Source organism: Zootoca vivipara, chromosome 1 (genome assembly GCF_963506605.1).
Source record: "Zootoca vivipara chromosome 1, rZooViv1.1, whole genome shotgun sequence".
NCBI lineage: Eukaryota > Metazoa > Chordata > Lepidosauria > Squamata > Lacertidae > Zootoca > Zootoca vivipara.
Window position 1 is genome coordinate 92,848,976 of NC_083276.1, and position 25,967 is coordinate 92,874,942.

General features: G+C 39.0%; 1 protein-coding gene across 2 annotated transcripts in view; it reads right to left on the reverse strand.

The window, feature by feature from the left end:
• Positions 1-568: 568 nt before the first annotated feature.
• The window catches only part of SNX4 (sorting nexin 4), a 29,724-nt gene continuing 4,325 nt past the window's right edge, over positions 569-25,967 (reverse strand). The window contains exons 3-14 of one of the 2 annotated variants that reach the window (XM_035129524.2): positions 22,868-23,006; positions 21,310-21,459; positions 19,039-19,086; positions 18,523-18,578; positions 14,441-14,513; positions 12,939-13,000; positions 9,989-10,054; positions 8,232-8,321; positions 7,706-7,805; positions 5,917-6,062; positions 2,712-2,826; positions 569-2,353 (exon numbers count right to left, since the gene is read on the reverse strand). In XM_035129524.2, coding sequence (XP_034985415.1) covers positions 2,306-2,353; positions 2,712-2,826; positions 5,917-6,062; positions 7,706-7,805; positions 8,232-8,321; positions 9,989-10,054; positions 12,939-13,000; positions 14,441-14,513; positions 18,523-18,578; positions 19,039-19,086; positions 21,310-21,459; positions 22,868-23,006 — 1,093 coding nt within the window. In that variant the 3' untranslated portion in view covers positions 569-2,305. Of the gene's footprint in view, positions 2,354-2,711; positions 2,827-5,916; positions 6,063-7,705; positions 7,806-8,231; positions 8,322-9,988; positions 10,055-12,938; positions 13,001-14,440; positions 14,514-18,522; positions 18,579-19,038; positions 19,087-21,309; positions 21,460-22,867; positions 23,007-25,967 lie in introns of those variants that run through there. The other variant, XM_060278976.1, reaches the window with a different exon arrangement.

A 25,967-nucleotide genomic window follows, 5' to 3' on the forward strand; every position in this document is an offset into this window, starting at 1 on the left:
TTCTTCCCTCCTCCGCTGCTTTGAGGGCAGTCCAAGAAGTACAATTCTTTGTTATAATAATATATTATATACAGGATCCCCAGCAATATGATGAAGCATCCTTGCTGAGGCTAAGTAGATCTAGGTTGGGTCAGTGTCTGGATGGAAGACTGAGAACAACATGCACTCTCCCTTAAATTATACAAAAACTAAAAATTGCAAACAATACTCTCCATGAAGTATTGGACAGATGAGATGTGGGGGTCTGCTGTTACTGAGAATGATCAGGAATGCAGGAGGGCAATGAGCTTATTAATGATAGCCCAATCCATCTTTTAGGTTACATCTGAAGCAGTGCATCAACCAGCATCCTCATCTAAAATAGGCCTGATGTACTAGTTTACTTTGAGCAAAAATGGATTTGAGGTTACTTTTTTTTTAGAGGGAGAAAGAGATGTATATCAGCAATGAAGAATTTGAGTCCCACATCAAATGAAAATGTACCTCTTAAAAAGTAAATGAAGCCCAATATAGGATACAACCATTTTAATAATTGGACAATTCAAAATAAGTGCAAAAATACAAGAAATAATAAAGTGTAGTTTTATTTAGCATTTGGCACAAAGCATACAAGAACCTTTTGATCCCTTCTCAGATTTAATACAATTAGCAAGAAAAAGGCATACTAATACATTTAAGTTATACAGCTTATGAAATAGAGGGGCGGGATAGGGGAAGGCACTAGGAAGATCAAGTGCATGGAAAATATTGACTTCAAGTGCCTAGTGGTATTAAATTAAGGCACGACTACTCTAGGAAGTTTACTAGAAAAATCTAACTTTGTAGCTGCTTATTGTTTTTTGGAATGTACAAGTTTTTACTCAGTTTTAGGACCCAGATTCTACAGTTCTTTGAAATGGAATGATTGGCAATAGATATATCCATCTTAAGGTGGCTCAATTTTCCACTTAAACAATGAAAATGAAACCATTCTTAAAATAAGTTGTTAACCTTTAAAACCACACATCAAGAATTACATCAATTTAGCTGAAAACATTTTACTCTGGAAACCTGATTTTATAACTGCAGCAAGAAACAAGATCTGATTTGGGGAAAATAAACATATTTAGTAGTTCTTTTTGGAATATGTAAACTAATACAGTGTTATCATCCAAAATAATTAAATGCATACTTGACAAATGAATACTATTAATCTCAGAAGCATTGCTACAAATTATGTCTGGCATGATTCCACATTTACTCAAGTGACATTTTAAAGACTCCTATGCAGAAGAGCAAATGTGCATTAGATCTTTCTTACAGCTGGGAATCAGTGTCTTGCATTTTAAGATTCAGAGAGAGAAGGAGCAACCTTGCTTTTGAACAAACTGTACCAGAGAGGACACCAAACAATTCATTCTATTCATTTCCCTTTCAAAAAAAAAATCTGGACAAAATGAGTGCAGTAAACAAAACAGATGCATACACATATAAATGCAATTCACATTCATGTTGCTACAAGTGTAAGCAAAAGCAATTCAGATTAATAGTGTTCTTCCAGATGGGGTGGAACGGTGTTACTATTCAACAAGGGGAATAATTTTATGTTCGGCATAATCTTAAAAAGACACATTGATGCAGAACCAAATAATTTTAACCTGATGGATGATGTTGAGTAAATTTAAAGCTGGTGTTAAGCATTTTTACTGAGGTCAGTAACACTGCTAATTGTATTCAGTGCTAATTGTTTAATCATGTGCTGGCAATTGGAGAAATTCTATAATAGATTTCTATTGGTTTTAAATTCAAGCACAGAAACTATATGGAGCATCCCCACTGTTTAAAAATTTGATATAAAGATTAAGCTTTAATGTATGTCTTATGTTACAGATGGTGCTTAAACTTTGAAAACATAATTTTGTGCCATGACAAAAAAATAATAATGGGAAAAACATGAGCACATCTTATAGCATTACAATTGTGAAACAGCAACATATGAAGAAGGGGCACCTGGAAATGATTTACATAGTGCAAAGATTGGTGGTTCAAGAGCCTAGTATGTTGAACAGTTTAGTTTATGTAATCATTGGAGCCAACTTGGATCCTCCTTATAGCCTTACCTCAAGAGAGAACTACAATGTTCAATTTGCTACTGCATGCAAAAGAAGCCACAAGGTGGCCATCAAGGAACAGAGACCAATTCTTTGTGCCCTACTTTCACAAATACACCAATTCCATGGTTTAATAATGTAGCAACTTAGTATCCATGTTCATGCACTTGTGCTTGTTATCTGGCAATTTGCCACGAAGGACTGAGTTCCATACATCACATCTTGCTGAAACATTCTTTTGCATTTGTCCAAACTTGAATTCCCTTCATAAGAAATAGGGGGGAAACAAAGAAAATGCTGGTTTTGAAGTGAGCTTTCAAGCTGACAGTTGGATAAAACCAACTAACCAAATCCATGCATCCATTTCCACTTAAAAATCCTGGGAATTTTACACATGATGGAGGAGCACAAATCTTACATTCATCATGTAATGAATGCTCTAAGCTTAAGCACAAAATAAATGTTCCTATCCCCAGAGCATAACAGTTTAGGGCTGTGGAAGCAGACTACTGAGTAATGCAGAGAGGAGTATCCTGAGGCTTCCCTTCCTGAGTGCAGAAACATGTATTAAATCTTCATACTGTGCTTCCCAAGTTTAAAACATTAGTCCAACAGACTTACCTTTTTGCACATGCTGATCTGCATTACAGCATAACTTATCAGGGCCTCTTTCAAGTCATGGTTCTTTTGCTCTTTGAAGCGTTCAATATCAGTCCAGGCACTTTTCATAAAGTCACTGCAATAAATGGAAAGCAAATTAGTGCAAAAAATGTCTGCATCATGTAAGCCCAAGCTATCAATCCTGTTATTTACTGGATGAACAATTGCCGCCATCCTACTCAATGTGAGAAGCAACTGTAACTGCTCATGAGAAGGAGACATATTCAAGAAAGATTGTGATTTTCAGGATTTTTTCAGGATTCCTTCTCTCATCTTTCCTCACTAATTGCAGTTGTGCATTTATCAATTTAATGTGTCATTAATTATCAATCCAGATTTTCCAATTAGCTGAACTGGGGTCAGTTTTATATACAGGACTAAATTTTTGGATTAAAATACTGGATTAAAATTTGGGGGCAACGTGATTACGTGTAATTAATGCATTTCCCCCCCTCATGCTTCTTTCACTGCTCGAGGCTCAGATGGAGATCGGGACAGCATGCTACTTGGAATTTTAACCTTTCACGGAAGTATTTTATTGCTGTGGATTCTGGAATGTGGAAACTCTTTCCTAAACAGCCTTGGGGATTAAAATACAACTTCGTGTCTAAATATACAAATATGGGTAAGGGGGTGGGGGGAGGAAGGAAATAAGCAAGGTGGTCTCTGGGAGTTCCCTCTTGTGTATTCTGCACTGTTTGTTCTTTGGGAAATTTTGAATAGTTTTACTGGCCAGCTGATGGGAGTTAACATTTTAAGTATTTTATTTCTAAACTGAAAACTTGGTGCCTTTTTCAGTGACCAGTTTGCATTTCCCAATCATTTTGACACAAAGTGTCAATGTCTCTCAACATTTTATGAACAGCCAAGTATGCATAACAGTCATTATCTATCTATAACCAATGACTGTTCGAACACTCAAAACTGTTCAATGGATCAAAATGTATCATCCAACCAAGATCCCAAAGCTTGGAGGCAAAACTTAATGGTTTAACTGTATCAGCTTTGCATTCTTGAATAGAAATGAATGGTAGACATTCATCCTATGCAAGAAAGAAAAGGGGCTGCAATAATACACTCCATTGAGGTGGAAACAAAACCTGTTCCCCTCTTCTACTTCTTATGGCCTGACAGATTTTCATTGTCAGACCTTTTTCCAGATGAACTGTGTCAAGGGCCTTGGAAGTCTACTGATCAGTTCAAAGGCCTACAAAGAGTCTGTTTCCACAGTGCGCAAACCTTTAAATGGCTATGAAAAGCCCACAAGCAGAACATGCACGCAATAGCACTCCCCGGCTCATGCTCCCTGACAACCAGGACTCTGAAGCACACTGCTTCTGATACTGGAAGTAATAAACAGCCATCATTTTAATCCCTTTTTAAACCATCCCAGTTGGTGCTCATCACTATATCTTGCAGTAGTGAATTCCAGTTTAATTATGTGCTATGTGAAAAACCTCATGTTGTTTGTCCTGAGCCTTCCACTATCCAGCTTCACTGAATGAGACCAGGTTCTAATATTGTGAGATGGAGAAACACTTCTCTCTATCCACTTTCTTCATACCATGCATAATTTTATACATTACACACACACACACACACACACACACACACACACACACACACACACATTATATATATATACTTTGCAACATTGCAAACTTTCCTTATAATAGATTGCTCCAGCTTTTCGATTACTTTAGTTGTCATTTTCTGCACCTTTGCCAGCCTTATGAGGCTCTCAGACACAACTTTCCATTCAGGGAAAGGGGTTGCAATCTGAACTGACAGTTCTGTGAAATGAACAGGGTGTGGGGGGATGGAAGAGGAGGCAACTTTTGTCAATTCTCCCTGCATCTTCTCTTCTGTTCTGAAGAGTTTTCCAATCCTCCACAGAAGATTTTCAGGGGCATAATAAGTTGCAGAGGGAGGGAAAAACTGATGAGAAGCACCCTCCCTTCTGTGATGAATATTCCGTGAGCATAAGCCTTCTCTCTGAATCCAACCCCAAACTATGTTCCCCACAGACCTGAACAGCATCTATTAATTTGCATGGCAAAAGTAAAATACAAACTTGCTCTTCATTAAATGGAATAGATTATTCAGGGTCATGTGTGTGCTGCAATTCTGTGGGAGAGCAGAACTCCAGCTTCCTGAGAATCTCAGCTTTCATTTTTAAAAGCAAAATTTGCTTGTGATTGCAAAGATATGTTTGGAAGTGTCTGGGAAACATCTGCTGAAGCTTTCAAAGCCAAAGGGACTGCTGAAGGAGGGGGCCTTCAGTGCCCTATACAGTTCCTTTGCCTTGCCTCATGCCTAACAAAGCCAGAATTATGCACAATAATAAAGATGGGGAGAATTCTGCTAAGAACTTGCTACCTATGCAAATATACAAAATTTACATAATTCATGCAGGTCACAGAGAAATCCACTATTCTTGGCATGAAGCCTGGTTTCCCTGGGTGCAGAATTTTTGTTTTTAAACCAAGATGTACAGATAACACTGAGCATATTGATCTTCTTAGCTGCAATCCTTACACAGGAAATCGTAAAAGCTGTTTTCCTCTGCAACAAATACACTGGTTTTGGAAATGTCAGCTCTTATTTCCTAAGATTTTTGTTCCTAGCAAAAGATCATACTGTTTGTTCATGAGTAGCCTGCTGATACATCTAACCTTAATAGGAAGCTACCTATGCTTTCTATAAAATCTCAAAGGGATATTTTTAGTTAACCAAGTTTTCTCAGTGTGAAGAAGCATTATGTTTGTATTCAGTTCTGTGACTGAGAAGCCAGGCTGCTAAACCTGTTACTACCTTAATAGAACACACACAATAAACCATGAAACATGCTTTGAAAGTGTTCAGCTTTCTCTCACAAGCAATAGCTAAGAATGTGGTAGCCAACGAAAGTCATACTATTCAGTAGGGCTACTCTGATGAATACTGAATATGTTCTTTTTGCAAGTGAAAGATTTTGCAAAAACTCATAAACACCAGAAATATATAAAAGTTGTGTGACAGATCCCAGATAGCTGCTTCCCTCGTATTTAGCCATTTAACAGATAACCAAAGTTTCCAAAGATAGTCAGATGCTGGCAGCATACTGTCAGCTTGCACAAATATGACTTTCACATCTACATTTTCTTTAAACCTGATCAACAGTTACCGGCTTTCTAAATTCTTTGCTTTGAGCTGCTCCTCTCCATCACGTATCTGTTCTTCGAGCACTTTTATCTTTGCTTCTCTTTGTTCTGGTGTTTCCTGGCCAAACAGCTTGCTGGTCATTCCCTTCAAGGAGAATGTTCTTACAGTCTGAAAAGAGTAAACATGTATTCTAGGAAATTTGCTTTTCTAGAGGGGAAGGTGCCCAAATACATGGATAAGGAAAGCTTACATGGCACACAAAATTTCAAAATATTTAGCTGCATATAAAATGTATTCTATTTTTATCCCAGCTGTCTTTCAAAGAGCTCAATGACATATTTGGTTCTTCCTCACAGCCACCCTGTGAAGCAGTTTAGGCTGATTGCCCCCAAGGACACCTAGTGCTCTTCACAGCCAAGGGGGAATTAGACCCTCCCTCATCCAAGTCAGATACTCTTAACAATGACACCATGTTCGATCTCACACTGTCTAAAAGAGACAGACTGTTAAATTTAAACCTAAATCAAGATTTATTTATTTTTTTAACTATATATCTTTACTTAATGCAGCATGGTACAACTCAGACCAAGAATATGCTGCCAGTTTACACATTTCCATCTCTGGCCAACTGCCTGCTCCATTTCTGAGCAACTATAGTTGGACAAATTAGGCTATCTTGGCAAACTAACGTTAAGCAGAAAATAAAGATGAGAAGCAGGGAAAGAAAGAGAAGCATAGAGCAAGTCCCCAGTCCTCCAAATAATGGTTCAGAGGATTCTCTGAAATGAACCAATGAAGTGGCTCCAACTCTAAAAAAGCTGTTACTGAATTTTGATTATAAGTACTGTACTCCTCTTTCAGTAGTCCATGTTTATAACTGGATGTTTAGGTTACAAGGGAGTTAAGCTACTCCATTTGTTTAAGAAAGATTTAAGTAACCACATGCAAGATTTCAGTCTTAGTGTTTCATTTTTTTACACACTGCTCTATTCCTGGTAGGGTCAGGGAGTATCAGTATCAAACTTTATTTTGGTCACAGAGCAGCATATGATAAAACATACGGATAAATTGAACACATAAGGCTTAAAACAGGTAAGGGATAGAAACTAGTAATTAAAAGGAGGTTATATCATACATACTTATGCTTTACATTAAATATTTCCCATGGCTTATATCTTCCTTTCTATTCTTTCCTGACATGCATCCCTTCCATAACAGTTTTTTTAAAAAAATGCGATTAAATTCCAAACAAACAGCTTCCTGCCCTTTTGACTTACTCAAATGATCAACTCCATTCTCACCATCATCATATGCTGTTAGACAAATAGAGCTATCCATAATAGTACTCTGAATGCAGTACTGTGCATTCTCAAAATCTGGCCAATGAGATAAACTATGCTGATGTCAATACTACCCAAGTACACAGAACACTCCTGTTTATCCAGATTCACTGGGTGCCTCCCAGGCCACTGAACAAGGGAAGTTGTTCTATAATACTGTATTTTAAAATGTCTGAAAGTAAAAAGTTTCTCCCTCTCTCTTTCCTGCCTCCCTCTAAGTTCAAAAACTGCACTTATCGAGCAGCATGTAACACACCCTTGTGGTCAACACATACATTTTCCATACAGAAGTTTTGCATAAACAGCATAAATCGCTGTGAAATAAATTACTAAGATCTACAACTTGAGTAAGACCCTTCACAAGTCTCCTGTCAGCAAGCAATACATTAATGCCATTTAGTGCAAGAACCTGGCTTTCTCCAATTCTAGATTTTGGAAAGGAAAGTGGGGAAAAAATGAAACCAGGCTTACTCCCGTCGCCAATTCCTCACATTGCTGCTTCTTTGATGTCAGATCCTGAGCAGCCATTTCCAATTCATACTGAAGAAGTTCATGCTTCCTGCAAACAGCCCTAAAAATAAATCAATAAAAGAGATTCATGTGCAACAGTTTAAATCAGATTTTAAATACACATCCTAACCAACATCTAGTCTGAATTTTAATAATCCCATCATCATTATTAATGCATTACTGATCCAATTAACATGCTAAGGAGAATTGTTCTCTCAATGTTGCTTTCAACTCACTTTTACAGCCATATGCACCTCTGTTACATCCCATACAACCACTTTTATGTGAGCGCCATTATTTCCCAATTACTAATGGATCAGGAGAAAAGGCTGAGAAAGCAACTTGTTCCAGAATTCCATGTATGCGCAAGCTTTTGAACTCACCTGCACAATAATCTTTTACATTTGTAAACTCTTTACAAATGTGCTCAACTGCAATGCTTTAAGCATAACTAGAATCATCATAGAAATTATGCTAATATGCTTACCGAAGAGCTTCTGCATAGAAGAGATATTCTTTCAACTGGTCTGCATAATGTTCTTCCTCTTCTAGTATATCATCAATTGAAGCTGCATACCTACCAAAAGAGAGCATAACAGATAAAAGAGCCCCTGAAACTTCATCAATGTTGTAAAATAATTATGTACTAGTCAAGAAACATATTTCTCACAACAACAAAATATATTGAAAGGGCACTTGTGAGAAATGCTCCTTAAAAGCCTTTAAAGCCTTCCAAGCCATTGCTACAATAAAATGATAAATCTTATTTTAGTAATATATTTCCTGCTAAAAAGAAAGCAGTTTTATTGCAAGGGAGGGGAACCCAATAAAATAGGTTAGAGTAGTTGATTGTCGTTCTTCAGTCAAACAGGCAGCTAAAAATATGAAATAAAACATATCAACTGAATTTTACAAGACAACTTTTACATTATGTTAGGTAGCCAGTAAGGCAGGGGAAGAATTTTGGTGCTCCCCTACTGACCAAATATTATTATACCAAAGAACTTTAAGAAATGTTGCAGTGCAGCCAGAAAGGGGATGGTGTTCTGCCAATTTGAAAAAGCTTTCCAGGATGCAAAGTGTTGAAGACACTTAAAAGAATACAGTACTCAGTGGGCCACTTCTTGAAACTATAATCCTTGAGATGGAGGATCAGCTAACTTTGATAGGCAGGCTCTGGCTTCCTGAGAGCCTCAGCTGTCACTCTTGGTATCCAGGCAGTACAGATGCCAAGACAGCCAGAGAGAAAAGCAGCCCGCAGTCCCCAACCCCTTCCATCACCATTATGGTCAAAGCCCCTGCTGACTGCTTAAGCAGAATTACACCATTTAAAATCCCACTGGCTTCAGAATGAGGGAGATTTAGCCTCAAGTTTTACCTTCCCATACTGATCAATGCAAAATAAACATGTTAATAACCTTGCCTAAATGATAATGTTGTTCATGATGATGATTGATGATTTTACATTAAGATCCCTAAGACCACCATAAGGTCCCAGGTGAGTTACACTATTGAAACACAATATTTAAATAGTTAAAAACAACCTTCAGTCACAAAAATAAGGTGGGTCCTAAAAATATATGTATACTTTGTGACAATATACACCTCAGATAGCAAAGGTCATCAGAAGCTGCCACAAAGCATGCTCTGTCACAGGTCTCCAGCCACTGAGGATGGAGGAACTACCAAGAGGGCACCCTCTGCCAATCTCATCACCCAAATCTGTAGGAAAAGAGACAGTCTTTCAGATACCTGGGGCCTGAGTCATGTAGGGCTTTAAACTGCAACATATTAGGATAACTGAAAATTCCTCAGATTTTAAATACTCTACAGAACCCCTTTAAAATTCAGGCAATATATAGATGTGACTTTTAAAAAACAAAGCTATAAAGTTATATAGTATCTATGGAATAGCTACTGCTGTCAAACAAATGGAGAACATCAGGTTTCATTCTACCAGTTTCTGGCATAGTAGCTTAAGGGAAACTCTGGAAGCGTTTCCAACTTCTATAGTTTCAAAATAATAATAAAAAGAAATCCTTTTTAAGTCACCAGGGATTCCTTGGGCTACTTAATGCAACAGATTCTGAAGCAGTCCAAAGCTAAAGCCAATGAAATACTGAGCAGCCTACAGTGCTATTTTTCAAAACACACCATCTTCTCAAAACTACATTTTCCTACACATGCACCCCTCCTTAATGTGTCCATCTGGATTCCATCAACTCTCAGATAGTCAATACTTACACATCCATGTGATGGCCAGCACTCTGCAGCCCATCCCCCATCTCCTTCTCTATTGCACTCCATTCACTAGAGACAAAAAAGAAAAGAAAAAAAACTTTAAATAAGAAACAACATAACACATGAAGGGTGAGAAAGTTAATAAGCTGCATCCTGTATGTAGTCTCTCCCCAGGTGGTATCTATATGGAGAAACCTCCAAGTTATACTTGGCTAAACTGCTGTACTTCCTCCGAGCAAGCAGTAGTTCTGAATGCAAAACTTGGAAGTCTATTATAAGATATGCTATCCTATCTCAAACACCACGTGTAAAATATGACTTTTAAAAACTCCCAGCAGTTTAAGGCCTCCAAAAGAAGCTTTGTTTGAACATTTAAAACTGGAAAGCATCACCACGTCATTTTACTACACTTAAAAACAAATGACTTCCCAAAAGTTGGAGGAGAAGCAGTCTTTCTCACCTTTATATTATCACTAAATTTCCTACTGAATAAAGCTTTAATTTTAAAAAGAAATATTTTCTCATCCAGAGTCTGAAACATACTTGTATGGAGTTTGATTGTGTCTATTTGTTATCACCAGATCCATAGAAGGATTTTAAAACAATGGTGGCACTTGCCTTTAAGTTCTACTAAATTAACACCTTTCACCTAATATAGTCTGTTATTTTTGGCAACATTATGTCTACTGTCCATGAGTTCCAGTAATATTTTCTTGACATCTTATATTATTTTGCTATGTCGTTTTATGTTAAAATTTCAGTAGCATTTTTAATAAGATTACTGAAAACCTACAGAAATCTTGCAAATAAACCAAGCACTCCAAAAACTAATATGCAGTTCATCTTGTGTTATTCTATCTAGCATAATTACAGGAGTACCACTGATACAGTTTAGAGTTCTAAAATCAGAGATGCACACCTGCAATCAATTAGCCTAGTGGATTAAATGTGCCAGCTGCAGAACACAAAAAGGAGAATCAGATTCTTTAATTTTCCAGTAAGATGGCCAAGTTAAGTTCACAATCAGGCATGCAAATCACAAAAGCTTATTGCTTCAGTCAGTTCTTGAAACAACTAAATATAGATCATCTTGGCAATTGTCATGATGGTGTTTGGTTTCTTACAGCACTAAAAAGTCACCTGTCATTTAAGTCACATGCAATATGATCAAAAGGTTCAGGCTCTCCAGTCATGTTTCATGATGTCACAATGTGGCTGGACTTTCTCCCAGGTTTTGCACAGAATAAGGTACAGGCAAAGTACTTCAAAGAGGATCTGCTAATAAGCTACCTCTTGCTTCCCTTTTCTTGATAGCTGGGAGGCAACAAAAGACACTCAAGTAGCAGTGTTGGCATTTCCAGACAGAGCTAAGAAGTGGTTCTTAGCCTTCTACAGTCATGAAACTTTTTCTTTTGATTCCTGAGACTTCAGCTCTAGCCCAGTCTGCAGTTTGTACCCTCAGTTTGGAAGTAGCAACATGTTTTGTTGAACTCGATTAAAAAGGTATTAGAGATGCTTTTCAGCAACATTTACTGACAAGAGCAAAACACAAGAGTTTCTAAAGACTAAATTGGATGTGATACTAAACACACTAGTGTTACATTACAAGCTTTTTAAGTGGTGTTAACAGTCACAGGGAGAAAACCTGATCAGAACTGAGACCACAACATGAACAACGCCCCCACCCCACCTTTGGCGAAGCTTCTATTAGCCCTGGAAGCTAAGCACCCACTAGTCACTTCCCTCCAACAGGTTTCATGTGATAAAGGAGCCTTCTGTGGTATGAAGATGCTTAGGATGCGAATCTCCCAACGACAGGAGCTCCATTCCCCGCCCCAACTTTTATACCAATACCAGCTGAAAAATTCACTGTCTCCTCTCACCACCTCTTGACTGTTTATCTACTGACTAGTGTATTTCAGCCCGTTCAATAACGGGTGCTAGAACATCCCGGGGTTCGGAGAAGCGCTTGTGCAGCGCTTCTCTGAACCCTGGGACCTGTCCTTGCTGTCGGCGGCAGGGGGACAGGAACAAAGGAGGAGAAAGCAGCCCTTTCTCCTCCTTCCTTCCTCTTCCCCCGCCGCCGACAGCCCTTTCTGTCGGCGGTGAGGGGAGAGGAACGAACGGAGAGAAAGCAGCCCTTTCTCTCTGTTCGTTCCTCTCCCCCCCCACCGCCGACAGAAAGCACAGATCCCGGGGTTGCCGGCTCTGTCGGGTGGGGGGAGGGGGAAGCAATCCGATCCTCTGCTTCTCCCTCCCCCCGCCTGACAGAGCCAAATGCCGGCTCTGTTGGGCCGGGGGAGGGAGAAGCCGAAGACCGATGGGATCTTCTGCTTCTCCCTCCCCCCCACCTGACAGAGCTGGCAACCCCGCAGCGGGGGCTTTTCGTCGTTTGCCTTCCCCCCAGGGGGAGGCAAACAGCGAAAAACCCCACCGCACCATACTTTGGCTCCGGGACTGGCTTGGCGGTGGCGGGAAGAAGGGGAGGAATTCCTCCCCTTTTTCCTGCCGCCGCCAAGCCAGTCCCCCAGCCGAATTGCCCGCTGCAGCTTCGACTTCCTCAGCTACGGCAAGCAGGCAGACAGCTCCCCTGCTTGCCTTCACCGAGGAAGCGCTGTCCCATGCCGGCGGTGCGTGGCAAGGCGGCGGGGGGGGGGAGGAGCGCTTCTCTCCCCCGCCGCCTCGCAGCGCACCTCCAGCATGAGACGGGGCTTCGGAGCGGCGGTTGTCGGTTGTCTCTGCCTCCAATCCCTGTGTCCCTGGGGCACATGCGCAGTAACCCAGGGACACACGGAATCTGGACGCAGAGACACAGGGACTTTATTATATAGGATTTCCTGCATTAAAAAGTTGTTCTATAGTTGTTTTTTATAGCTGATTTTGTCCAATATGAATTGGAGAGGTGGGAATAAAATATCAGTCAATCAAGGGGTAAATTGCTTTTATATCTTACCTGAAAACTCTTCCATAATTCCCATGGACTTTGTACACACCATAAAGCCGGTCTGCCACTCTCTAAAGCAAGCAAGCCGTGGTTAGTTTTTCCAGACATATTATTTAACCGAAGCGTTCTAGGAAAAGTGTGCCATATAAGATATTCACATTAACAAAGCTCCATTCCACTTTTGCCTTCTGGAATGCTAGCCTGAATTACATTAATAAAATACCAGGGGGCAAGAATTTTATTTTCTCTTTTTGGTCTCTACCCAAACAAGAAAATACTTATTTGATCTGCTTTCTCTTCATTGTTCCAATCTCATCATGACCCACCAAAATATATTCTTTTACATCGTGACTGCTTTATTTGATTTAAGAAACCATTAATAGAAAATCTTGTCAATTTTTCTTAAAAACTGAATTACAATGTTATCCAAATGGCCCATGGCCTCCAAATGTAAGGATATTAGGATGAGATATGATGGCATTTGCAAAATAGTTGCTGACTCTTCTGTAATGTATCAGGTGTGAGTTTTTTTGCCAGCCTTAATTGTAATTTTTGACACTATGCCCAGCACTGAAGTCTGGCTCACTTTCAAGACAAACTGAGCTTTCTGAAATAACAGAATTATATCAGCTACTTACTAGTCCCTAAAAAACAGCCTGAAGACAGAAACAGACATGGAGACTATGGGCAGAATCCAACCAAGTAGTACCGTTAGCACCCTTCCCAAATTTGCTCTGGAGGGTTGAGGGAAACCTAAAAACAGATTAAGGGGCATATCGGGACAGTGGGGGGGGGGGGTTCTGTTGCACAGCCAGAAGTCCTTGTGCTAACAGAATTGCTTTATTAGTTACTGCCTTAAGTAGGTAAGCAATTTTATATTTAATTTTTCAAATCCATGATATCAGATCCTACACTTAAACCAATGGGTATTCTTACAGGACCAAACAATTCCTTACTTCACCCCCGAACACAAGGCAAAGGTTTATTCTGAAATCTTCTACCCAGCCCCACAACAATCTAAAGAGGAAAAATGGGCACATGAGCTCACAGCACAGTCTGATGTTCTTCTGGGAGGGATCAAATCAAATCAAAGAGGTTGACCTCTATTACAGCACAGTACAATGGATATGCGGGGTGGGGGGTGGGGAACCATAATACTTCTAACTGGGAAACACAAAAAGAAGTATTTGACTATCCACACCTCCCAAGGGGCGTCCCATTTTTGAGCACCTTTTTTAATTTGTGAAATTGTTCCAGGTTTTTTTTTTACCCCCTCACATCAGAGAACAACACTTAAAATTGTGATTGTTTTCCAACTTCTCGCTATTTCTTGAATTCCGGGACACAAAGCAAAGGCATGTTTTTTAGAGAAATAAATGGCCACTTCCAAAACCCAGCACTACAATCAAATCAACTGCACATCAACAAGCGATAGATGGATTCTTTTATTGTACTTTAACCAATATTGATAAATGTTACTCTCCATCAGAATCCAAGGAGGAAACACTTACAGCTCTGACTCTCAGAAGGTGTGATATGACAGACTGCAGCTCATCACTGTAATGTTTAAGTTCTGTAAATCTCCTGGGAATGCAAAAACGGATAGCAGATCATTAGCAATCAGGAACGCAAACTGCCATAAACTGTATGACAGCTTCAGAATACCGTGGTACCTCTAGTTACGAACTTAATTTGTTCCGGAGGTCCGTTCTTAACCTGAAACTGTTCTTAACTAGAGGCGTGCTTTCGCTAATGGAGCCTCTTGCTGCCGCTGCACCACCGGCACACAATTTCCGTTCTCATCCTGGGGTAAAGTTCTCAACTTGAGGTAACTCTTCCAGGTTAGCGGAGTTTGTAACCTGAAGCACTTGTAACCTGAGGCATTTGTAACTCGAGGTATCACTGTAAAACAGTTTAAGGAAAAGTTTGACTTGTTTAAGTAGAATTATCTCTAGCTTCCTGAAGTAGCAGTCATCAGCTAAAGTAAGGATTTGGGAGAACACTTATTAATGCAAGGAAGAGTTGGTTGAACAAAACCAGGCCTTGGGTTTAACTAATAGCCTGTTCAGTATTCTATTCGGTCAGCTTGTAAAACAATTTATTTGGACAAAGAGATAGTGAAATGTAGAACCCTCATTTAGGCGCAATATTACATTTCAAGCACAAACCTCAGCAGTTTGAGACACAGACAGATGGAAAACAATACACTACAATGTGTGACTTAAGCTACCAGTGCAAAACAAGGACTGCACATTCACAACATGGTGAATTCTGTTAAAAAATACAGGAAAACAAAAATCAAGGTATCAACAGAAAAATTTGGCCCTTCTTAAACCCTTTTTCAGAAGTGTTTTTGGTACATTTCTGCAGATAATGACCACATTTAAAAAGGTGGGGGGGTCAGACCCTTCCCCAAGTAGTGCCGACTGTGGAATGCTTTTTGGAGGAAACACAGCTAATAAAAAATTGCTGAAAGCTTGGACAAGTTAGCTGATTTCAAAGTGCAACTGCATCTCAGCAAAATGAGTAATTTAAGGGTGCAGGCAGATGTAATAATTTAAGAGCAGTCAGAAGTAGTGTTACTGGAACACTCAAAAAAAGAAGTCTCAAAATATTTTTTTGCTAGCACACACTCATGAGCGCTTGCAGAGCTGGACGCAGAGTTCTTCAAAATTTATGCTCAGCTCAACATGGGCTCGTTTTGACTCTTGCTACTACTGATTTAACCCCTTCCCTCAACTTATTCAGCTATGGCAAGGAAGTGCATCTGTAAATACTGCCATGGCATGCTCCAACAGAATCCAAAGGTTTCAGGAACCACAGGAAATGTTATATATCACAGCAGTGCTTTCTTCAGCTGCACAACCTGTTAAGATTTTATCCAACCTACCCTGCAATTAGGCTTGAAAAAAAGTATTCAACAGCAAACTTTTTTCAAGCCAATTGCAGCAGGACAGGGGAGAAGAGGAGACACAGAGGGTTAAGTGCGGAAGTCTCAGGGGCACATCCAACACAGAACAGCTGCTCCCTGTTCCAATCTAAAGCCGGAGGCCCCACTGCTATGGGAAAAGTTGGCAAAAATAAAGGATGAGAGGTAGGGCCCACCATCAGGAACATGGCAAGGCCCAAACTTTAGCAAAGGCATAGACTTTGTGACTTTGGGGTATGGGGCGGGGGAAGGAGGAGTGTGTGGTTGATGTCACAGGTGCTATCTAGTACCAGCTTTCAGCTACTTGCCCATGAAAGAACACTGTATGTTTGTAAAGAACTCAGTGAAAATACTGTGTAGCTAGCCCTACTGTTCTAAAACAATTCCACATCTGTCTCCACACTAAACAAATGATTCTCATTGCCTGAAAATAGCTACCATTACTGTTAACCACATGCAAGATTAATATATCAGAAAAATGAGAGAATTCTCCCCTCAGTTGGAGTTTGTTGATTTTGGGTTTTTGCCAGCATTTGAAATATAAGGGAAAGGACTAACTACAGTCCAATTTCCCATTCTTATAGCAACAGGGGACAAAGAGAACTGAAAAAGAGTAAGCAAGCATGGCTGAAATAAATGTAAAAGTGGTCTAGGGAATGGAAGGGAATTAGAGAGCATTGCCTTTATCAGCACATGGTTCAGCCAACAAAAGCAGAGACACTAATTTCATCATGCAAGATGTTGCCATGTTCTGCATTAGCTTTTTGGAAAATAGCTGCTGGAGTTGTAAAGGAAACTAACAAAAAGCTTTGAGCTTGGCAAATTTTGTTTTAAACTGTGAGTGACTGGAGGGAAAGAGAGGGATTATGATGTAAGAAAAGAGTTTAATTAATGCATCACTGAGATATTCTTTTCTTTCCATCAGCAGGCCACAACATTTTCATCATCCCTCTTAGTCATTGCTTAGGACAGGAAAAGCTCTGTGCTTAGTTCAAGAACAACTGCAACAGCTAATATTTTTAAATGCTTGTTAGCAAACAGTTTTGAATTATTAAATCAAAAAGACTCTAGCTGAAAATATTTTAGTTACGACAACATTTCATCTTTTTACCAGTCAAAATTCCCAAGCCCTTCTCCTCAAAGTCTACTTCCTCTGCAAAAGACATGGAAAGAAAGAGAGCCATAGCCAGTCACCAAACCTTAAAGCAGAAGGAAAAGTTCTATTTTGTATTTGTTGGTTGTTTTTGTGAGAGATCATTTTAACTAGTCATGAAATCATTGGGAAACTGTGTTGCAGCATAAATGAGGGGCTCCCAAAATCAGTCATGAAAAAATATCAAATTTGTAAGAGCTTTACAGCAGCATCCTATACATGTATACTCAGAAGTCCAACGGAGTTGAATTGGGCTTATTCCCAGTAGGAATAGGACAAGGATGGGGAACCTGTGGCTCTCCAAATGCTGCTGTGACTCTAGCTTTCTATCAGCTCCAAACAGTATGGCCAATCATCAGCACACCACTTGCACTTACATATTTTTGCATGCTCTATACTCTATTCACAATAAAGCAAAAGTTGGGCTTCCAGCTGCATTATTACCACATTATTCCTTTCACCCCATGGTTTTCCCCTTTACTGTGGGATTTATTAGTAGATATATTGTGGTCATCTCAATGACATATTATGACATTTAGAAAGCCTATCTGCAGGGCCGGCTATAAGGCAAGGCTGGTTGGCGCAGGGTGCCAGGGCACTGGGCCACCAGGGGGGCGCCGCACGGCTGTGCCCGCAGCAGCAGCGCTGGGAAACGGGGCGGGGGCGCCAAAGGTATCTATGAACCACGGCGCCAGGGCGCCAGATACACTTAAGCCGGCCCTGCCTATCTGCTTACAATTATCATTGGGTGGAAATATGTCAAGGGAGGAAAAGGAGAGGTGCATGTGTAGGAAATTATTACTGGGATGCAGGAGCATTTTCTGTATGTAAACAAAATGAACAACAACACCCTTTTAAAGAGAGGGCAGAGAAGATGCCCAAGGGATTTGGGAAAGGGAATGAGGATCACCTTTCAAATTTACATTGGGTGCTCTTTGCAGATAGGGTCAATAAACCAAGAGTGAAGGGGGAGAGACACCTCCAGCCCAAGGAACGGCTGGCTGTGAGAGGTGAGGGACTCTGCATTGGCCAGCTGGTAATGGCTTTTCCCACCTGCCTTGTCCCACCCTCCAGTCATGGGGGTGTGCAGGGTGTGTGTATGAACTTAACAGTGCTTAGTTCATCTTTTGCTTGCTATTTTGTTAATGTTAATTTTTTTAAATAGATTATAAATGCCATATTGATTTGTTAATCATATAATATGACTTTTGCTTTCATTGTGATGTTTAGCTTGTTTTAGTTGTTGCTTTGTTATAGACTACTATACTATTACTATACTAATGCTATTTTTAATTATTCTATATGATTTATCCTGTACTTGTGATGTTCTATTATATTCTATCATATTATTGTTATTTATTGTTTGTAAGCCACTTTGGGATTCATTTGAATGAAAAGCGGCATAGAAATGTAATAAACCAAATCAGAGTGAATACCAAATAAAAAGTATTTACACATTAACTATAATTCCCAATTGCAAAACAAACTAAAAAAACACACACCACACTTACCTGTCTGGGTTTTTCACTCTGAATGTTGCATTAAGGGCTTTTAACCTAGAATCTGCCTAATGAAGAACACACAGACATTAATTTTATTCACTTAAATAAATTTAAAACACACATTTCAGAAGATTATCACCAGAATAAAATATAGTATCATGTGATAAAAAATGTACTAGAACCAGTTATTGCAACAATATTTCAAGTTACATTTGAGTATTGAGGCCTAGCTACTATGTCACAAAACTTTCATGAACAGAAATGGGATAGCTCAGTTGAGACTCTTAATCTCAGGGTCGTGGCCTTGAGCCCCACATTAGGCGAAAAAACCTGCATCGTGGTCCCTTCCATCGTGGTCCCTTCAACTCTACAATTCTATTCTTCAAATCTCTTTACAATATTATGCCATAACTTTCAGCTAAAAATTAATTTTGAATATTGCTCCCCTCACATTAAATTATGAAGCTGCAAATTAGGCTTACCCTTTGACAGAATGTCACAATTATAATAAAAGGAGATAATTACCTTTAGCTGAAATCCTGTTTCATTCACCGTCTCCTTCCATCCACCTTCCTAGAAATGGAATTTTCATTTCAACTTCAATTTCAATTTCATTTTTAAATACATTATAAATGTGTGAGTGCTGCCTCTGTAACACCACTGGTCCAACACAAAAAAGTGCTAGCATTTTACTGTATTGTGTTTTTAAGCTACAGTAAGCTGCCCTGAGTGGGCACTGGGACAACGGGATAGAAATGTTTATATAAATAAATGGGTATCTGCATATATAAAACAGCCTTGCAAATAAATCCACAAGAGTTACCAGCCCACAGAACTTTTCATTATTCCATCTGCTCATGCTTACCAATGTAAAGTAATTTGTTTAAAAAACCCACCTCTGCTCCAATTTACAATGATTTCCTCTCTGTCACCTGGAATCAATTCTACCCACTTCAAATGAGGAGGCAAATGGTTATTTACCAGTCTGGTATAAGAGCCAGGATATGTATTACTTGCTTCATTATTCTCATAAAACACATTCTAGCAATACCTGTTCAGAAATCTGAAGGTTCTCTGGTGGCTCCATGCAAAAAACATGAGTCATACTCAGGAAGAGAAGAGTTAATGGCCAGTTCTGATATTTTTATTTTAAAAGATTTATCAACTGCTCACATTCTAAAATATCACAGTAGTCTACAGAAAACTATTGCTCTATCCAGTTACTTCTGTGGCAGTTAATCTTTCCCACTTTACCCTTTTCCCAACAGCTAGAAAAGACCAACCACCAGAAAAATAACAGAGCAGGCTAGCAGCCCTCCTTTTTCAGTCATGACATCGAGACACTTCAGCTTTGCCTACAGGGCAAATGCAATAAATAATCCTGAAAATCTTCAACAGGCAGGACTGGACGGCTATTTATATGGATTTGATATACTACAGAACAAGATGAAAATGGGACACTTCCATTACCCAAATTCAACTATCGAAAGCCTACAGTAGATTTTTCTTGTTACATTATCCTGCCCAATGCACTGCTGGCCATCAGGCAATGGCTTTTCCCACCTGCCTTGTCCCACCCGCCAACCCTAAGAGATGTTTCCAAACCATGACTTTAAGAACAGGAGCAGCAGCTAGGAAGAGAAACAAGGACTTACGGTATTTTTTAAAAACAACAACAATTTTATAAGTAATGTGTCTGTTTTTCAATTTGATCCTTTTAACATGGTTTTGTATGTGCTGTGGCTTTTTATGCAGTGTAACTTGCTGTTTTTAAATTGACTACAGTTTAGTAATTATTTATTGTAATTGTTAGGAGTGAATTTCTGTTTATTATTTGCTGGTATTTAATTTTATTGTGTACTATTACATTCTAATGGATTATTGAATATTACTTTATTCGATATAAGTTGTTTATTTTAAATTTATGTTTTCATTATGACTTTTTTGTTATAAGATGTGTGATCTTTGTTGCATATTTTCTTCAGCTTGTAAACCGCTTTGTGTATAGCAGTATAGAAAGATGCTATACAAATTAAAAGTGAAATGAAACAAGTTTATCTCCTTTCCAAAAAGTCCAGGAAACTTTCAGAAGTAGCACTCCAGTATGTCCATGTAGTATTCACTTATGTACTGTTGCTAAAGGAGATATCTGCTTGATGGTCAGAAGAAGTCGTTTCCAGCACAACAGACAGAAGAGAGGCAACAGAGGCCACCAGCAGGTGAACAAGGCCTGACAGATTTCATTAACCGTATCCAGTAATCAGTTTATGAATTAAAGTGCATTACACTAATGTTTATTTTTCAATTAAACTGAAAGATCAAATCCAAGCAACTAGGGGAATAAAACATCCGTCCCTTAAAAGTGGACTGGAAAATAAACCAGTAAACAACATGAACACGAGTAGAAGTAATATTACATGCTTTAAACAAAAAACAGGCTTCTATTACCGTAGATGTCTACAGTTGTTGGGTCTCAGACAGAGCAATGTCGGTATTTGCCTTGTACTGTATCAGACCACTGGTCCACTTAACTCAGTATTGTCAACAGTGCAGGGCTGAGAAAGAGTCCCAAATATATTTTATAGTCAGTGTAGACTCTACACTAACTGCCAACAGATTTCCAGAACTTCACACAGGTGTTTCCTACTCAAGAGAAGCCACCAATTGAATCTAGAACCTTTTGCAAGCAAAGCATGCACTCTGACATTGAGTTACAGCCTCACATTTATCATGAATTAGAATTAAGGTGGAAAAGGTTTTTTTAAAAAAAATATCCAGCAGACAGTATTAAGGTACCTTGGTTAAAAATGCATTAAAAATCTTCTCCTGACAAAGAATGGGATGTGAAGCCACCCGCAAAAGGAAGTTTTCCAAGCCAATTCTTCTTCTTTCCACAAAATCTGGATCCATGTTATCTGCTGCTAGCTTATGCCAAACAAACTCTGCCTGTGGAACAAGGGGATGTGTTAAGAGCATGATAGTGTATACTTCACACTAATATACATAATTCTCATAATTTGTAGAAATGGAAAACACTAAGATAATGTTTTCCATTTCTACAAATTATGTGAATTACGTATATTAGCAGCTATGTTTGCTTTACATAATTTATTCTGGGGCAAAGGGACAGAAGCCTTGTGCTCTGGTGACTGAAAATGCTGCTACAGTTCAGTTCCTCCTCCTTGAAATTTCACTAGGCACTGCCCATATTTGTGTAAACATATCTTCACAACCTTCTGAGGTCACCAGCTTTTTGGGAATCCTGGGTATATTTGGAATGTTGAGTGTGTGCTATGAGAACCGTATCTTCTGGTTGTTTCTCTTCCTATTAACCCAGGTCTCTCTCACATTCATATATATGCCCCAGAAAGAGAGAAAGCACACACACAATACTTGTTCCCCACCACCACCACCACCATGTGGTTTGGGTAAAAGCTGGACCTAGTAGTACTGTGTGATCTTACATGGAGTCCACCCAAAAACCACCAAATTAAGGTTTATGTTGGCAGACAGCAAAATAAAAATAGGTGTCAGTAATAAAACAATAATGATGCAAGGCATGAGTGATCATTATTATCATTATTTTATATTGGACGACAACGAAACCACCATCAAATCACAGAATACATCTACAGCCATACATCTGACTAATGAGTTTGAGAGAATTTCGAGTAAAACTGAGGATTGATCTGCATTTTTGCACCACAGCAGCACTGAAAAGCACTGGATTCATGATTTTTTTACAGTTTGGTCAATGGAAACAGAAATAATGTGTGGTATAATGGTGGTCTGATGAGAAACTTGTAAAAATAATAATAATAAAAGAGGATCAGTTTTACTAGATTCAATGTATGTACATGTGTTCCCCCCCTTTTCCCTCCCTTTTGATTCCTGTGGCACCCCTGGTTGCTACCTCTGGTTTCTCCATTTTTCTCACCTGTTTCCCATACTGCTCCCCTTTCCCTAATCCCCACACATTGCCAAGCTTTGTGTTCAATTACTAATCTAAGCATTAAAAAGCACATAAAGCTGAAAAAGGAAGTGGGAAGTGGGCACATAAAGCTCTTCCAACTTCTTCACTTAGCCATATGTACTTTTAGAATAAAACACAGTACCCATCCACACCACATGGCAAAAGGGGGCAGTAAGCATGTCTATATATGGTGGTGGGGAGGCACAGAGGCTTTGCTAGGGAAAATCTACAAGGGTGTCATTGTTCCCATGGACTCCACACTGGCAACCCCAAAAGGCTGCTTTAAAAAACCCCAGCATAGTACTGGATAAATGATAGTGTGGATATTGTGTCAAGAAAGATGGAAAAACAGAAGGAGGTGAAGTTGCAACATTTTCTTACCCTTTTTTCTGGCAAAGGTGGTACAATAACATGTGGGTAGTTAACTAGCAAATAATTCCTCAACAATTCAAATTCACTGTATCGCCTCCAAAGGGAATCTGGGGGAGAACATTGCACTTCAGCCTGCGACTCCACAGCCCTGAAAGACATCAGATCATAATTTTGATGAGATAATGCTAAGATCAGTACAAGTACAAGATCTTAGTCTTCAAGCTATATACAATTTGCTAAGAAATGTTATTTTGTGGGTTTTGCAATGGCCTTTATAGAGATACTATATGGGGTTCTGAACTGTGGGGAAACAAATAATGCCAAAGATTCCAACTGTAATGTTTCACTGGTTTTGCTATATGAACCTTTTAAAAATGCAATGGTCATTCTTACCTTACTAAGTGCTTCTGGCCATTTTTTTATATCCAGGGTATTTACTTCATTTAAAATGTCTCTATATTTTAGTGCTAGATTGAGTTGTGAAACAGTGTACGTATACATGAAGCAAGAAGTACCATAAGCTGGAACAGAAACAACTATAATGATATGCACCATGTTAAATATTCACATAAAATGTTACTGAGGTTCCATGCCTATGAGATAACATATCAGGATATTGTATGTACACCCTTGGCTACTATTGGGAAGCTGACATCAAGCCAGCAGCGAAAGCAAAGGAATATGGCAAGTGCAAATTTTGGCTTCACTAGCATGACCAGCCAAAAATGGTAAGCACTTGAGTAAAATATATAAAATGGATGGCATCCAATGCAGTGAAAGTATGCTCGGACACAATGGGAATTCTGCCTCCCTTTCCTCCCTACTGCTGTCCTGTAACAGACTCTCCTGTCATTGCAGCAAGTACAATGAAGAGACAGTGGGGAACCTACATCTGTGGTTGAGCTCTTTTCAATGACACAATCACTAAGTCTTGCTTGGTACTTTTTTATTTTTTAACAAAAGCATAGGTTCAGAAAGAGAGATTATAATGGAAGGCTGAGATTCTGCACTACAATGGAGACAAGGTAGGGAAAATTGGAGGTATTTTTATTCTTGAAGAATATTTTTCCATCTGGCTGCATTAAGTGGCCATAAAATATCACTAATGTGAGAATACTTCTTCCCAGGAGGTTTACTCCATGAAAGGAAGTTAAACCCACAAAAGGTACTCATTATGCTGAATGCCTTCATCATCATTTGATTCTTGCAGCCACATTATAAACTTCATCTCTAAACACAAGTTCTGCAATCCCTGCCTCAATTAAGATGATAATCACTTGCTGACATTTGGTCTAACTTTTCAATTTATTATCGGTTTTGAAACATTACGATGCTTGTCAAGTGTTCTGACAAGAAAACCATATGCTTTCCCACTTAATAAAGCAGTAACAATGGTCCTTGCCAGAGCTGAAGCAAAATGCCTGGGGGGAAAGTTAAGGAAAATGTTATACCTCTGAATTTCCACCATTTAATGGTGTAAGTGATTAAGATACTAAATTACTCTAAACCCACATTTATTTACCTTAGTGAGAAATGCCAAACTGAACCAATAGGTAGAGAAGATCCATCAATTCTCATTGCTATATAAAACTAACTATCTGAAAATGGGTCGTTAAACAGAAAGAACCTTAAAAATCAGGAAAATGCAAGAATGACATTGTTGATTTCCAATTAAAAAAACCTTTTGACTGGATGACTTACATTGTTAGGCCTGGTTCACACACTTTTAATACAAGTTTACAAATGAATTATTTGGTGTTTAGAAGGGGACATAGGCATATTACCATTATTATATGAGAATAAAAGTTACATTTTGCCGAATACTTAGCCAAATGACTGTATTTGTGTGCTTTCCTCCAAAGAAGAATATATTTAAGGGATCCAGTAGTCCAACAACTATTTAAAATCCTTCTTGACCAACATCCTGGTAAATATTATAGGTGCCCAAAATTATTTGAATATGAAATACAGAAAAGGGTGTTGTTGTTGTTTAGTCGTTTAGTCGTGTCCGACTCTTCGTGACCCCATGGACCATAGCACGCCAGGCACTCCTGTCTTGCACTGCCTCCCGCAGTTTGGTCAAACTCATGTTCGTAGCTTCGAGAACACTGTCCAACCATCTCGTCCTCTGTCGTCCTCTTCTCCTAGTGCCCTCCATCTTTCCCAACATCAAGGTCTTTTCCAAGGATTCTTCTCTTCTCATGAGGTGGCCAAAGTATTGGAGCCTCAGCTTCACGATCTGTCCTTCCAGTGAGCACTCAGGGCTGATTTCCTTAAGAATGGATAGGTTTGATCTTCTTGCAGTCCATGGGACTCTCAAGAGTCTCCTCCAGCACCATAATTCAAAAGCATCAATTCTTCGGCGATCAGCCTTCTTGATGGTCCAGCTCTCACTTCCATACATCACTACTGGGAAAACCATAGCTTTAACTATACGGACCTTTGTCGGCAAGGTGATGTCTCTGCTTTTTAAGATGCTGTCTAGGTTTGTCATTGCTTTTCTCCCAAGAAGCAGGCGTCTTTTAATTTCGTGACTGCGAAATTAAAAAGGGTATTTGGCTGCTAAAGCAGACAGATAAGCAATGAATAAAGGATAATGCAGCAGGTCCTTCCCAGTTTAGGATTAGTGTTTTTTACCTACTCATAAATCTCTTTTCTCTTCCTTGCTCCACTGAAGTTGTGAAAAGGCTGGCATATCAAAGGAAATGATAAGAGCTGTCTAATTCTCTACTTGAATTAGGAAGAACTAAAGTACTTAGTAAGAAAGGCAGTCCAATATAATAAAGTCCAAAATTTAACATAAGAAGAGGAATTTTACATTGACAAATAGGTTGCACACAACTGTAATCTAGAGGTGTCAAGCAAAAGAAAAAAGAGTGGAGTCGCTTATTACAGTTACTCTCAACATGCTTTTGTAAACTTTGTTTTTTTAAAAAAAGCCAAAGTCAATACTACTAGTTTCTCACATACAAACAATTCAATACACTATAACCATTTCTGCTACACTGTTTATGCTTGTCCCATTGCTCTATATACAAAGGCAAGCACACACCAAAAGTGATGTATAAATAACGAATAGCAGCAGTATGGGAAAACAAGATGTATATTA